Source organism: Argopecten irradians, chromosome 10 (assembly GCF_041381155.1).
Source record: "Argopecten irradians isolate NY chromosome 10, Ai_NY, whole genome shotgun sequence".
NCBI classification, from domain to species: Eukaryota; Metazoa; Mollusca; class Bivalvia; order Pectinida; family Pectinidae; genus Argopecten; species Argopecten irradians.
This window is the reverse complement of record NC_091143.1, coordinates 22,798,413-22,813,113: the sequence shown is the minus strand read 5'-3', so window position 1 is coordinate 22,813,113 and position 14,701 is coordinate 22,798,413. Positions and strand designations below refer to the sequence as shown.

Sequence of the window (14,701 nt, the reverse complement as noted above, 5' to 3'; positions counted from 1 at the left end):
ATTATAAAGTCAACATGCACTTCGATTTGAATGTATACTTATAAGTTATTCGTACTTGAGATGAATATCATGAAGAGTCAACGTATTGCATACTTAGTAATGATAAGTTGTGTAAGGTTGATAAACCTCGGGATCAACCGCATTAAAAGTCAATAATTGTTATACTGCTAAAGGCAAACTCTTGTAGTTAGGGAAACGTCTTGCACTCAATGACATTCGCGTGAAAGACGGCACGTAATGATATAAATAACTTGAGAAGCATTCCGACACAGCTTTGGTTGCACAGTGCCCGTCCATACTTGTCTCTCCCTGTGCCAAACTGTCATAACGCTACCTGTAGTGTATAGGAACTACAACAGATACACCCATGTATACTACTGTATCTTATACAGACGAGTAATTGCAAGGGACATGGATTCGGTTAAAGGGACATGAACCTAAATGAACCTTGTAAATTTGAGTAAAATACATATTTCAGACGTGTCGGATACCTAATTACTAAGTAATATATATCATTTATTGTGCAAATATGTCAAATAAAATAATTATAATGGAATTTCCATCATTCGGTATTTTGAACCGGCCCAGTCGAAATTTGTAGATAAAAATAGTAGTGTTGAACTTTAGTGACCTCCCACAATGCACTGCACACATTAAATGAATGTAAACAAAATAGTGGGTCAAAAACGTGCGAAGACTGGTTCCCTTCCCTTAGTTCTCTACTCTCCACCAGGCTGCGCTCCTCTCACTAGGGTCCTCAGTGAAGCTTGCGCAAGGGAGGTAACTGAGGCGGGAACCAGTGTAAAACGTGCGTGAAGCGAACACAAACGAATTCAGATAGAAAACGGAGTACGACAAGAGTCAGTTACCGGCGCGATTGGGAAAGTAGGTAAACATTAATGGATCGCTGAAATACAAGATACGGGGGCAACTTCCCACTTTCTACTTGCGTGACGTAAATATATGCAATAAGTCAAGAACCTCTCTTTGCGGTGCCTCATCGAATGAAAAGTCTTTTTTTTTACTTATCTTTCTTACGGTAAAATTGTTTTATAACAAATATTAACAAATGTGGCTACATATGTCAACAAGCGTTATTTAGAAAATAATCTTAAAAATGTGGAAAACTAATATTCCTTGTCGTGTCAGCAAGTCTGTGGTTCATTATAAGCTGGCTTTTGACCAGCTTTCGTTTTGTATTCCAAAAATAGAATATGACCGTCTATTTTTATCATTTGTGGTGTAGGTATTCCCCACGTTTTCCGGTCGTTTTAGATAACCAATCCTTGTAATAAAATATTCAATAAACATCTGAAAACCATATCTTTAAGCATACAGAACAACTTATCGAAGGTTCGTGTCCCTTTAACAACAGATCACTGTACCCATTTCAAAACACACCCTATATCAGTGTTCCCTTGTCTATACCAGAGTGCGATAGTTTCTATATTTTACTTTATTCAATGTTTTGGATAGGGTAGGGATGACATTTGCACGGTCGCTTGTACAAGGTTTGATAGTAAACTTTCGGTGAAACCGATGAAAATATTACATTGTCATCGTCGCCTTTTATTTACATTGCAACGTCAAAAAAACAATTTCCATTATTGATATGAGTTGTTGTCTTTATCAACCTTACTCTATTGCGTACCATATTCAAACATAGCGCGATAAGCTTTCGATCTATTCACAGTATCATAAATTTTTGCGACACCTACTTCCGGTTTATTGGTAATATTGTGAAGTTAGTTCGACGTCGCTAGTTTGCACTTCCGGTCTATTTGCAATATTGTACAGTTGGTTCAATGTTGTTAATTTCCACTCTTGTTTGGTCTATTGGCAATATCATTGGTGCGATGTCGCCGACTTTCATTTTCGGTATTGCCATTGTACAGTTGGAACTTTGTCACAGATTTCCACTTCCGGTCTACAGGCTGAATTTTGTATTTCCGATATACTTATTGGCAAAGCGGTAAATCGCTGAGTTATGTAATGGTTGGTGTGAAAGGGGGAGGGGGTCTTAATATTTCTCAAGCTAAGCTGATATCGTGAGAACATGTGAATGGCAAACCGATGTTTCCTCTTTTCCTGACGCCTATAATGGTCATTCTGACAGGTAAATGTTTGATAAAGATCACACCTCTGTCTGTTAAAACATCAGAATATGCTGCCAGAGATGTAAGAAACGTACCTCACTTTATAGCTACATATTTCACTTGGGAAGTAAATCTGTTAATGTGCTGATTAAGATAGCAAAAATAATAAACTGCGTCATTCAAATCGTAGGTATGTGATTAAGATATGAAAAATAATAAACTGCGTCATTCAAAAAGAAGGTCTTGATTCAGTGGAATGATATCTCGGATCTTCAGTTTTGCGATGTAAACTTTCAGATGTGAGAAATTTGTGATAAAACAGGTTACGGTGTTGACAGTTCCAATATATCTCTACGGCATGGCGTATGTTATCTCTATATCGAATGATAACGATGAATACGGTCAATTAACAGAGAAAGAGTTCCAATGTAGAATTCCCTACAGTCTATGTGTATTTGTGATTATTTGTAGCTGTATACAAAATAATTTCAGACGTTCCCGACGTTAATTTCATATAAACCAAATCTTCATCATCCATTTGCGACCCTCGCATTAAGGCCATCCAAACCGATACGTCCCACCATCCGTACCATTTTCCAACCCTATCCTTACCCTACCCAATAAGCCCTATCATCCGTACCACCTCCCAACCCTATCCTTACCACTACCTAATAAGCCCTATCATCCGTACCACCTCTCAACCCTACCCTTACCCCTACTAAATAAGCCATATCATCCGTACCACCTCCCAACACTATCCTTACCCCTACTTAATAAGCCCTATCATCCGTACCACCTCCCAACCCTATCCTTACCTCTACCTAATAAGCCCTATCATCCGTACCACCTCCCAACACTATCCTTACCACTACCTAATAAGCCCTATCATCCGTACCACCTCCCAACCCTATCCTTACCCCTACCTAATAAGCCCTATCATCCGTACCACCTCCCAACACTATCCCTACCACTACCTCATAAGCCCTATCATCCGTACCACCTCCCAACACTATCCTTACCACTATCTAATAAACCCTATCATCCGTACCACCTCTCAACCCTATCCTTACCCCTACCTAATAAACCCTATCATCCGTACCACCTCCCAACACCATCCTTACCCCTACCTAATAAGCCCTATCATCCGTACCACCTCCCAACCCTATCCTTACCACTACCTAATAAGCCCTATCATCCGTACCACCTCCCAACCCTATCCTTACCACTACCTAATAATCCCTATCATCCGTACCACCTCCCAACCCTATCCTTACCCCTACCTAATAAGCCCTATCATCCGTACCACCTCCCAACCCTATCCTTACCCCTACCTAATAAGCCCTATCATCCGTACCACCTCCCAACCCTATCCTTACCACTACCTAATAAGCCCTATCATCCGTACCACCTCTCAACCCTATCCTTACCCCTACCTCATAAGCTCTAACATCCGTACCACCTCCCAACCCTATCCTTACCCCTACTTAATAAGCCCTACCATCCGAACTACATCCCAACCCTATCCTTACTCCTACTTAATAATCCCTATCATCCGTGCCACCTCCCAACCCTATCCTTACCCCTACTTAATAAGCCCTACCATCCGTACCACATCCCAACCCTATCCTTACTCCTACTTAATAATCCCTATCATCCCTGCCTCCTCCCAACACTATCCTTACCCCTAATTAATAAGCCCTATCATCCGTACCACCTCCCAACCCTATCCTTACTCCTACTTAATAATCCCTATCATCCCTGCCTCCTCCCAACACTATCCTTACCCCTACTTAATAAGCCCTATCATCCGTACCACCTCCCAACCCTATCCTTAGTATCCGTATCTGACCCAATAAACTCCACCATTCCTACCACCTCTCCTATCCTTGCTCCAACATTCCTTCCACCTCCCCTATCCTGGCTCCAACATTCCTACCTCCTCCCCTATCCTCGCTCCATCTCGTTTAAGGACTAAACAATCCCCTTTCCTCGCTCCATCTCGTTTAAGGACCAAACAATTCCCTATCCTCGCTCCATCACGTGACCAAACAATCTGCTGTGCTAGCGCATATTTGAAACAAAGGAAATTAACTCCGATAGAGCAGAATCCGTGCATTCACATCATATCAACAGTTAGTGGTATTTCGTTTCTGGTATTTACTTTGAAGAAAGCCATAGTACCTAGAGAAAAACCACCGACCTCTGATTAGTACCTGGTACTGTAACTGGTTCATGTGGGTTCAAACTTGCAACGCTAGTGGTAATATTTGGAACACCTTTACCACTCGGCCAACACGCACGGAAATGCTTAAATTAAGGAGACATCAAAAAGAAATGTTTTTTACTAAATCATGTGTGTTATCGCTGTAAATGGTTTGTGTTCGGTCCAGTACCACGGGTAATAGGTGTAAAGGTTATAATGTATGTAGGGTAGCCTAACCAACAATAACGTAGTTATATAATCTCTCCACATACCACTGAACTACTGTCATACATCACAATACACGGAGATGTTTCCACGACAGATTTGTGGCGCAGCTCTATGTAATTGGCACAATTATATCAACCCATTCTGATTAAGTCTTTCCACGTTAAAACATTTCTCATAATTTATCGTCGTGTCTTAAACGCCAATTTGACTGTTTGCCGAAGTCATATCTATTTTTACCGGATTGGATCTCAAAAAAGGAATAAATGTGCTTCCCAAAATAGATCGGCTTGAGTATTTACATAACGCTGTACGAGAGGTAGGATTAAGGTGTTTAGTTTCTCGTGGAGCCAATTATAAACTGTAAGTCTTATCAATTAATTCACTTTACATTTTGATAAGATATAATGAAAAACTCTATCTCTAAACTATCTTACAAAATTGATTTTTTCATCATTTGAAGAAAAAAACATACTCTATCTAGATATGAAATGAACACTTTAAAAGCAATCTTTCAATCCGTTCAATTCACGATGACACGCCTGGCTATACGGCGACTTTTTTGTTTAAAGGCTCACTAGCTTTCCGGAGCAAAATTTAAATGTTTCTACAAATCATAAATAAGATAAGAATATAAATATATATAAGCCATAAGACGAGGTTACAACATGAAGCTTATGCAAGATAACCTACGTAATATATTATAACCGTTGGGTTTCATTTCGCTGTTTTGCCTTTTGACTCGGTAATACGACGGCGGGAAAAATTGTTCAGAAGGTGATCGGTTAGTGCAGTATTGACGGTAAGTTGATAACTTTGCGACTCTATATTGTTTCGATCTTGTTTTACATTCCAATTTTAAAAATTAAAAGCCGTTTCGGAAAGGTAGGGGGCCTCTTAGGTTAAACAACATAAAAACAAAATCTGTACAATTCCGGAAAGAACTTACCAGCATACATGTCTAAAAGGAGCGGGTCGGTGTGGTTTGTACATAGTGTTAAATACGGGCACACCCTAATAGTCCGAAGGGTCGTTAGTCCGAAGGCCATTTAGTCCGAAGGCCAAACAGTCCGAAGGCCCGTTAGTCCGAAAATTAGTTGATATTGTTAAGTTATATAGTATTTTGACGAAAACATTTTTCGGAACTGCTGATCCGACAATTTCTATGGACGGCAAGTTGTCATTTCTTCATGGAGCATTGAAAGGTCAAAATTACATCAAAATTTGAAATGAAATATAAAAAATGTTAATGTTACATTTTATAAGATATCTCACAAGCATACATTCTATGAACTATCTTACAAACATACACACTTTAAAATGTCCTATTGTAAGCCTTATGTAAACTGTATTGCATTAGGATTAACATTTAAAGATGCTCCACCACTAGTCCAGGTGCCAAATGGTGATTTTCCACCCAACCTCAAAAAGCAGTTCGCATAAAATGTTTTTGCACAGAAATGTTCTTTAACATGTCCTCCATCAGAAACTGGATGATGCCACCGTGGCATCATTGGGGAAATTGAAATATTCAAGATGGCGGACAAGATGGTTGACAAACTGCAACATTGATATATTTCAATCCTAATTTGATATTCTTGCTATAAAATCATCAATTCTTTATGCTCTTCGATAAAATTTTGTGTACATATTCGTCATACCGTCATTGAACAGAATTCTTAATATAATAAAGTTAACTCTTGTAATTAATGTTTAATTAATAAGTTAATTAACTTAATTTTCAAATCGGTTATTGTATGATAAAATTGCTTTGATTCATTAGTTATTACATGTAGATTGGTATTTTGTGTGGTTTTGTTTAAGACAATATTTTACATTTCGCTGGTTTCGGTGTCTATAGCGTTTTAATTCTACCTTTTTGCCCATTACATGATCATAAAAGGCGACCTTTGGGGCTTTATATATTCTTTTCTTCCTAACGTCTTCCTTGACACCACCTCACTTTTGGCCGCCTTGAGTTGACTGTTTAGAAAGGCTAGATGGGAACTATTACTTGCACGAGACACGTCTCTTTACTGTAAACGTACTTATTTTAGCGGTATTGAACCATCGAACTGCGTTATTTTATATCCGCGACGATAAATAATAATTTACAGATGTTCGCCTTGCGCTACAGTAAGTATGTTTTTTACAGAATATACATGTACATTGTTTCTGCTCTTGCTGAGCATTCAACAGAAAGAGAGCGAGACGACTACTATACAAGTAGCCGATGTCAGTATATATGACCGACTGTGATGTTCTCCCAGTGTATTTGGCAACATGTTTCAGTGAGAATGCATTAAAATGTTTCCACCATTAAAAAAGGCACTCTTGATCATATCACAGCCACCCGAACCAAAGGCATCCAACAAAGCAACATATGTAAGGTAGACCGTTCTTAAAATGACATTTTCTGTGAAAAGGGCATTATACGTAATCAACCAACCAACACTTTTAATATTTACAGATTTTCTTCTACCCAAAATGGAATTACCCATTCAGTAGTCATTTTGAAAGATATAGGAATAACCTCATGTGATTTTTAGCAATAAACTAATCTTATTATAATTATTGGTAAGATGACATGTTCAGTCTTACCTTGTTAACTTGTTCTGCAGGTAGGGTGTTAGTATTTAGTATTGTACCTGCTGCACCTATTTCATGATCGTAAAAGGCGACTAAGTGTATGATCTTATCTTTTATCTTCTTCCTAACTGACGTCTGACTTCTAACGTCTCCCTTGACAACGCCTCACTTTGGGCTTTCGGTTGAGCACTCGTCCCTGTGAGAAAGGTTCTGGGTTTGGTCCCTTGGCGGAGACACACAAAAGTCTGTAAAAGTGGTAGTTTCTGCTCCTGCTTAGTGCTCAGCATACCGGGAGTGGGACGACTGGTTCGTCCGTAGACAGTATAATTTGACTAGGAGGGTTGTATTGCTCGGTGTCTTGGTGGCATGCTTCAGTGATAGAACAAAGGGCAAGAGTTCCAAAATTTCCACTATACAAGAAGACACAACACAAATATACCAGTCTCCCAAAACACTCCCTCACTTCTTTACGCAATACAGCGCATACACGAGAGGCCGTCTCAACATAACCCTGCCTGTTAACAGGACGTTACTTTAATCATAATAAAAAACACGACAAACAAACTAGTTTATTATGCAATACATCTTTATCATAAAATGAAAATACACACTTCTTGAAATTGATTATTTGATGGTATAAACCTGTAATAACGATGTTTTGCATGCTTCAATATGTAATAAGCAGGAGCAGAAACTACCACTTTTTAAAGACTTTGGTGTGTCTCGGCTAGGGGACAGAACCCAGAGCCTTCCTCACAGGGGCGAATGCTCAACTCAAGGCCAAAAGTGAGGCGGTGCCAAGGGAAGCATTAGGAAAGATAAAGTCAGTTAGGAAGAAGAGAAAAGATAAGATCCTAAATTTAGTCGCCTTTTACGATCATGCAATAGGGGCAGCAGGTACAATTCTAATGCCCTACCTGCAGGGCCAACGAAATCACAACCCTCGGGGCAATTCCTGAATGTCCAACCCTCGGCAAGCCTCGGGTTAGACGTTAATGAATTACCCCTCGGGTTGTGATTTCGTTGTCACACCCTCTAGGTAGGGAAAGATTCTATTAATCACAGCCCACGCGTTCACATTAAAATGACAACGGGCAAACAGTCGTCCCCATTCCCTTTGTACTGACCAGACACTGCATCATTTTAGAGTAATGTGAGGCTCGGCTAGGGGATGTATTCCCCAAATGGGCGAGAGTTCAACTCTGCCAATTTAGGCAGCGATGTTGTCACTTTGCGCAGTTGAGCGCTTGCCCTTGTGGGGAAGCTCTGGCTACTATTCTATAACCCAGGATAAAATAAAAAAAAGATATCCTAAATTTAGTCGCCTTTTACGATCATGCACAGGTACACTTCTGATGTTCTACCTGCAGGACATTCGTAAACAGTTTGTGTGATGTAGTAAATCTTTTTCCCGGATGATCGTCCTTAAATATGCTACTATGTTTAACGTTGCGCAATATAAGTAATATTGTTCATTTTTCGACAAAATAATGACGTAAAATAACTGGTTCTGAAAATTAGTTTTTATCGGATTTTATTTTCTATCAAAGAATATGCATCTATCTTGCAAATTTAAGAAAGAAAACTTATCTTTTGCAATTACGTTACATTTAACTTTAATTCATTTGACTTATACCGTTTTTGAGAACGTTCATGGCGGCCATCTTGAATATTTTCAATTCCCCAAAGATGCCAAGGTGGCATCATTCGGATTCTGATTAAGCACATCCTACTGCAACATAATCAGCAAAAACATTTTATGCGAACTATATTTTTGGGTTTTCTGGTTGGCACCTGGACTACGCTGACAAATGATATTTATTCACTATCAAAAACATTAGCAGCCGATTTAGTCCCTTTCTTCAGTTACAAAAGTTACTTACTTTACACCATTACATTCGTTGAAAAAATTGAGCTTCTAATTTTATTTCAAGTTTAAAATATCAAAAATAATTAATTGCATCCCGAAAAAATTCCCTGGCACTATATGCTATATGGAGTGATGTACTGATTGGGCATGCACCAAAGTTAAAATAAATTATTTTATATTATTTTTTGCGTTAATTAGACATATATCTACACGATTAAACACCAATTATTGTTCAAATAATTAATATCATTTATGCTCTGTCGGCGTAGGAGCATCTTTAAGCATTGATGTCACTATTTTTTTAATTTTATCGGGGTATGAAAAAAAAATTGTTGTGAATCCGCGTAGTCATATAGTGTCACGTTACAGTGACACTATAAATCGAGTTTACTCTCACGAAGAAAATCGTGCACTATAAATCGATTTTTTTCTCACGAAGAAAAACGTGCACTATAAATCGAGTTTACTCTCACAAAGAAAATCGTGCACTATAAATCGAGTTTACTCTCACGAAGAAGACGTGCACTTTAAATCGAGTTTACTCTCACGAAGAAAAGCGTGCACTATAAATCGAGTTTACTATCATGAAGAAAAGCGTGCACTATAAATCGAATTTACTCTCACGAAGAAAATCGTGCACTATAAATCGAATTTACTCACACGAAGAAAAACGTGCACTATAAATCGAGTTTACTCTCACGAAGAAAAGCGTGCACTAAAAATCGGTTTTTTTCTCACGAAGAAAAACGTGCACTATAAATCGAGTTTACTCTCACGAAGAAAATCGTGCACTATAAATCGAGTTTACTCTCACGAAGAAGACGTGCACTTTAAATCGAGTTTACTCTCACGAAGAAAAGCGTGCACTATAAATCGAGTTTACTATCATGAAGAAAAGCGTGCACTATAAATCGAATTTACTCACACGAAGAAAAACGTGCACTATAAATCGAGTTTACTCTCGTGAAGAAAAGTGTGCACTATAAATCGAGTTTACTCTCACGAAGAAAAGCGTGCACTATAAATCGAATTTACTCACACGAAGAAAAGCGTTCACTATAAATCGAATTTTTTCTCACGAAGAAAAACGTGCAATATAAATCGAGTTTACTCTCACGAAGAAAATCGTGCACTATAAATCGATTTTTTTTCTCACGAAGAAAAACGTGCACTATAAATCGAGTTTACTCTCACAAAGAAAATCGTGCACTATAAATCGAGTTTACTCTCACGAAGAAGACGTGCACTTTAAATCGAGTTTACTCTCACGAAGAAAAGCGTGCACTATAAATCGAGTTTACTATCATGAAGAAAAGCGTGCACTATAAATCGAATTTACTCTCACGAAGAAAATCGTGCACTATAAATCGAATTTACTCACACGAAGAAAAACGTGCACTATAAATCGAGTTTACTCTCACGAAGAAAAGCGTGCACTAAAAATCGGTTTTTTTCTCACGAAGAAAAACGTGCACTATAAATCGAGTTTACTCTCACGAAGAAAATCGTGCACTATAAATCGAGTTTACTCTCACGAAGAAGACGTGCACTATAAATCGAGTTTACTCTCACGAAGAAAAGCGTGCACTATAAATCGAGTTTACTCTCATGAAGAAAAGCGTGCACTATAAATCGAATTTACTCACACGAAGAAAAACGTGCACTATAAATCGAGTTTACTCTCGTGAAGAAAAGTGTGCACTATAAATCGAGTTTACTCTCACGAAGAAAAGCGTGCACTATAAATCGAATTTACTCACACGAAGAAAAGCGTTCACTATAAATCGAATTTTTTCTCACGAAGAAAAACGTGCAATATAAATCGAGTTTACTCTCACGAAGAAAATCGTGCACTATAAATCGAGTTTACTCTCACGAAGAAGACGTGCACTTTAAATCGAGTTTACTCTCACGAAGAAAAGCGTGCACTATAAATCGAATTTACTCACACGAAGAAAAACATCCACTATAAATCGCGTTTACTCTCGTGAAGAAAAGTGTGCACTATAAATCGAGTTTACTCTCACGAAGAAAAGCGTGCACTATAAATCGAATTTACTCACACGAAGAAAAGCGTTCACTATAAATCGAATTTTTTCTCACGAATAAAAACGTGCAATATAATTCGAGTTTACTCTTACGAAGAAAACGTGCACTATAAATCTAGTTTACTCTCACGAAGAAAAGCGTGCACTATAAATCGATTTTTTTCTCACGCAGAAAAATATGCACTATAAATCGAGTTTACTTTAACGAAGAAAACGGGCACTTTAAATCGAGTTTACTCTCACGAAGAAAAGCGTGCACTATAAATCGAGTTTACTCTCACGAAGAAAAGCGTGCACTATAAATCGAATTTACTCTCACGAAGAAAAGCGTGCACTATAAATCGAGTTTAGTCTCACGAAGAAAAGCGTGCACTATAAATCGAGTTTACTCTCACGAAGAAAAGCGTGCACTATAAATCGAATTTACTCTCACGAAGAAAAGCGTGAACTATAAATGAATTTCCCTATCCTCTTATAGAGAACGTGTGCTCTATAAATAGAGTATGTTTGGCCCCCCTTTTTAAAAAAATGCACGCATTTGGATTTTTTTTTCTGGGGGGGGGTTGAATTTTTTTATATATCATGCGTGTAGCCTTGATTAATAGTGTTGAAATGCAAAAATTGTGAGGCAAAGACATGGAATATTTATTATTGTGGAGTCATTGAAATATCCTGAGCAATCGGATACCCCTTCGTATCAAATCATCGACTGTTTATGACGTCCTTTTTGCTAGGCACTGGACGCTGTCAGCGATTTTGCTTAGAGGTCAACTCGATTTGGGCTCTTCCCCTAAAGGAACCAGAGAAAATATTCAAATCGAGTTTATTCTAGAGGTAAAAAGGGCACTCCGGCTTTCGTTTGTCACTATTAAAGGGACAATTCACTCAGGCTAAGTCTTTTACATAACCAAAAAGTAAAATATGGCATAAATGTATTGTTTTATATTTCTTATGAAACATATAACATAAAATAAAAAATTCCACGTCATTGTTTAGTATTTTAATTGATACCGTTGTAATTACAAATCGTTGGTCAATACGATTTAGCAGGTACAATATGTACGCTGTACCCATACCCGAGCCAAAGTCACGCACGTTAAACAAATGAACTACATAACCACTGAGGAGGTGATAAAATGATTTTTTAGGCAAGACAATTCACCTAATAAGGTAAACACATTACTGTCAGAGCGATTTGAGCAGTTCTAGACAAAAGTTGCTTTACTCTACGAGCAAGGGACAGGGTTCGGCATACAAGATGTTTGACCACAATGTGTAATGGTGGACAGCGAGCGACTTTGAACATTTCACACGCATTTCACCACCATGGGCTTTTCTGGCATATCACAGTAAAACCGACTGATCTAATTTCCATTAGAACGGGGTTTTCCCGATATATGTACAAATTTTAATGTTCTTTTAGACTGAATTGTCACTTTAAAATCTACATGTAGCTCATACATAAGGAGGGGAGGGGGACAGCTAACTAAATCAAACGTAAACATAAGGATTGAAGTAAGATGGACGTCCGTTTACAGTTCCAATTACAAAGGGCAGTAGAAACCTCTATATCGTTACACGTTCATTACAGTAACCTTTAAAACCGCATGTATGTATGAGGTTTTGGCGGCGCCAGTAAATGGACATGGAAAATAAACAAACCGAAAGTTGAAATATGTAATTGAAAACAATTTGTAAAACGACAAAAACACATTCTTGGTATTTAAGATTGAGGCATTACATAAAACAAACATTTAAGAAAAAACCTTATCCAAATAAATAATAAATGTAATGAAAATATCAGCGGGCCGAAACACATTATTATGGAACTGGGACAGCTTTAAATGTTAATGTGTCACGTAATGAATTATAAGTTATATATACACAGGCTTTTAATTCCCTGGGTCAGCATCCTCGATACTCCAGGGGTTCCGATCACATACGATCACTGGACTATCTCGTAGTAAAACTTGAGGCAACTGGACAGAACACGTAATTTAGGCCTTTGATGCACATCAAAAGGGCTGTATAACGGTACACTGTGGTTGTGTGGCTGTCTCTCCCTGAAGTCTTCAAAGGAAGATTTTGCTTGCCTGTGATTGGTTCAGATTTTTGAGCTCTGAGCTGTCTTCAGTTTACTATGAGATAGTCCAGGGGTGTAGAGATCGTAAGTGATCGGAACCCCTGGAGAATCGAGGTCACTGGGTCAGTAACAAGAATCAGTTACAGTTTTTATCAATATGGATCCATCAGAGTGTCTACGGGAACCATTTTATACATTAAAGGGGTCTAGATAAAAACAAAAGGCCCATTGGGCCTGTATCGCTCACCTGTTTTTTGGTGTGTGTTTTTTGTTTTTGTAATTCTGTAATTTAGTAATTAGTGATTCAAAAATCACAAAGACAAATTGATCCCACGATTTGCTTAATTTTGAATCCAACCCGTATAATGATGCTATAGATACCATACGAATAGGCTATCCAATGCATAGTTTCAGAGAAGAAGTAAGGCCGGACGCCAAGGTATAGCGAAAGTTCACGTTGGTCCTGCGGACCAGGTGAGCTACAAATCAACGAAATCATATTATATATATAGTTTATGAAGAATATGATTTTACTGATATTTTCATCTAGACCCGAAAACGTCTAAAATGGTCCATGGGCACTCGGTGGGTCCAAACTGTAATTCTTCATGTGGTCAGTATTACACATAAGGTATCGAATCAAAATACCGTGATGTATTTAAACACGTATATCCTTTCAGACATAAATAGATGCATTTTTCGTCTTTTTATGTTACAAAGTTATCTGCTCGTGTGGATAGGTACTGTATCGATTGTGAAGATGGCTTTATATGAGACATCATGTCAGGGCCAGTGTAAATTTCGATACACCGTATTGATATGTTTGTAAATACGGGATCGGCACATTCTAACGCCGTCATCCCTCCATATTTGGGTAATTAATCTGTTGGTCGGTGGTTTTCCACAGGGGCTTCTATTACTTTCACCACCAAACTTTAAGCTGCTTGGTGTCGTTTGATCTGTTTCTGACGTTATACTTACAGGAGGCCTCTGTTGGGCTAACATCTCCCCCTCCGGTACGTGTAGTGCCCTGTACAGAGCTAACATTACCCAGGAGGACTGCTGTCGCCACACCTTCTCCCCTTCCATTGGCTGGTCACCCTCCGATTTCCTCACCAACGGACAGGTGTTTTACTGGAAGGCATTAATGAGAGGTGTGGACAACTGTCATCGCTGTCATAGTAAGTTTTATTACCTCTTCACGATCGGATACAAAGTCTGAAAGTAAAATCTTTTTTGTTTCCTTAGAATTCAGAGTCAAATAAAAAAACACCCAGCTTTTAATTATAATCATTTCATCTAGTAAGATAGTTATGTTATATCTATCGAAACCCCTCTAATGTTTTCATCCTTTAACCTAGACAGTTGTACCAACATCCGATGTGCTCCGGGTAGAGTGTGTCGGATGCGGAAGGGAGTGCCTAAATGCGTGTGTCGACCCCGGTGTACGGACCAAATGCGGAACCGTGGTACTTTGTGTGGTACAGATAGCATCACCTATAAAAACTATTGTCACATGCTCAAACGGAACTGTAGAAAGAACCAACAGACACATGTTGCCTATTTTGGCAAGTGTAAACGTAAGTT

The 14,701-nt window shown here is 38.4% G+C and overlaps 1 protein-coding gene across 2 annotated transcripts in view; it reads left to right on the top strand.

Annotated features, from left to right (window-relative positions):
• Nucleotides 1-14,701, top strand: part of LOC138333403 (follistatin-A-like) — a 36,261-nt gene that overhangs the window by 16,699 nt on the left and 4,861 nt on the right. For both annotated transcript variants that reach the window (XM_069281758.1, XM_069281757.1), the window contains exons 2-3: nucleotides 14,098-14,295; nucleotides 14,476-14,694. In XM_069281758.1, the coding sequence (XP_069137859.1) occupies nucleotides 14,098-14,295; nucleotides 14,476-14,694 (417 nt within the window). The remainder of the gene's footprint in view (nucleotides 1-14,097; nucleotides 14,296-14,475; nucleotides 14,695-14,701) is intronic.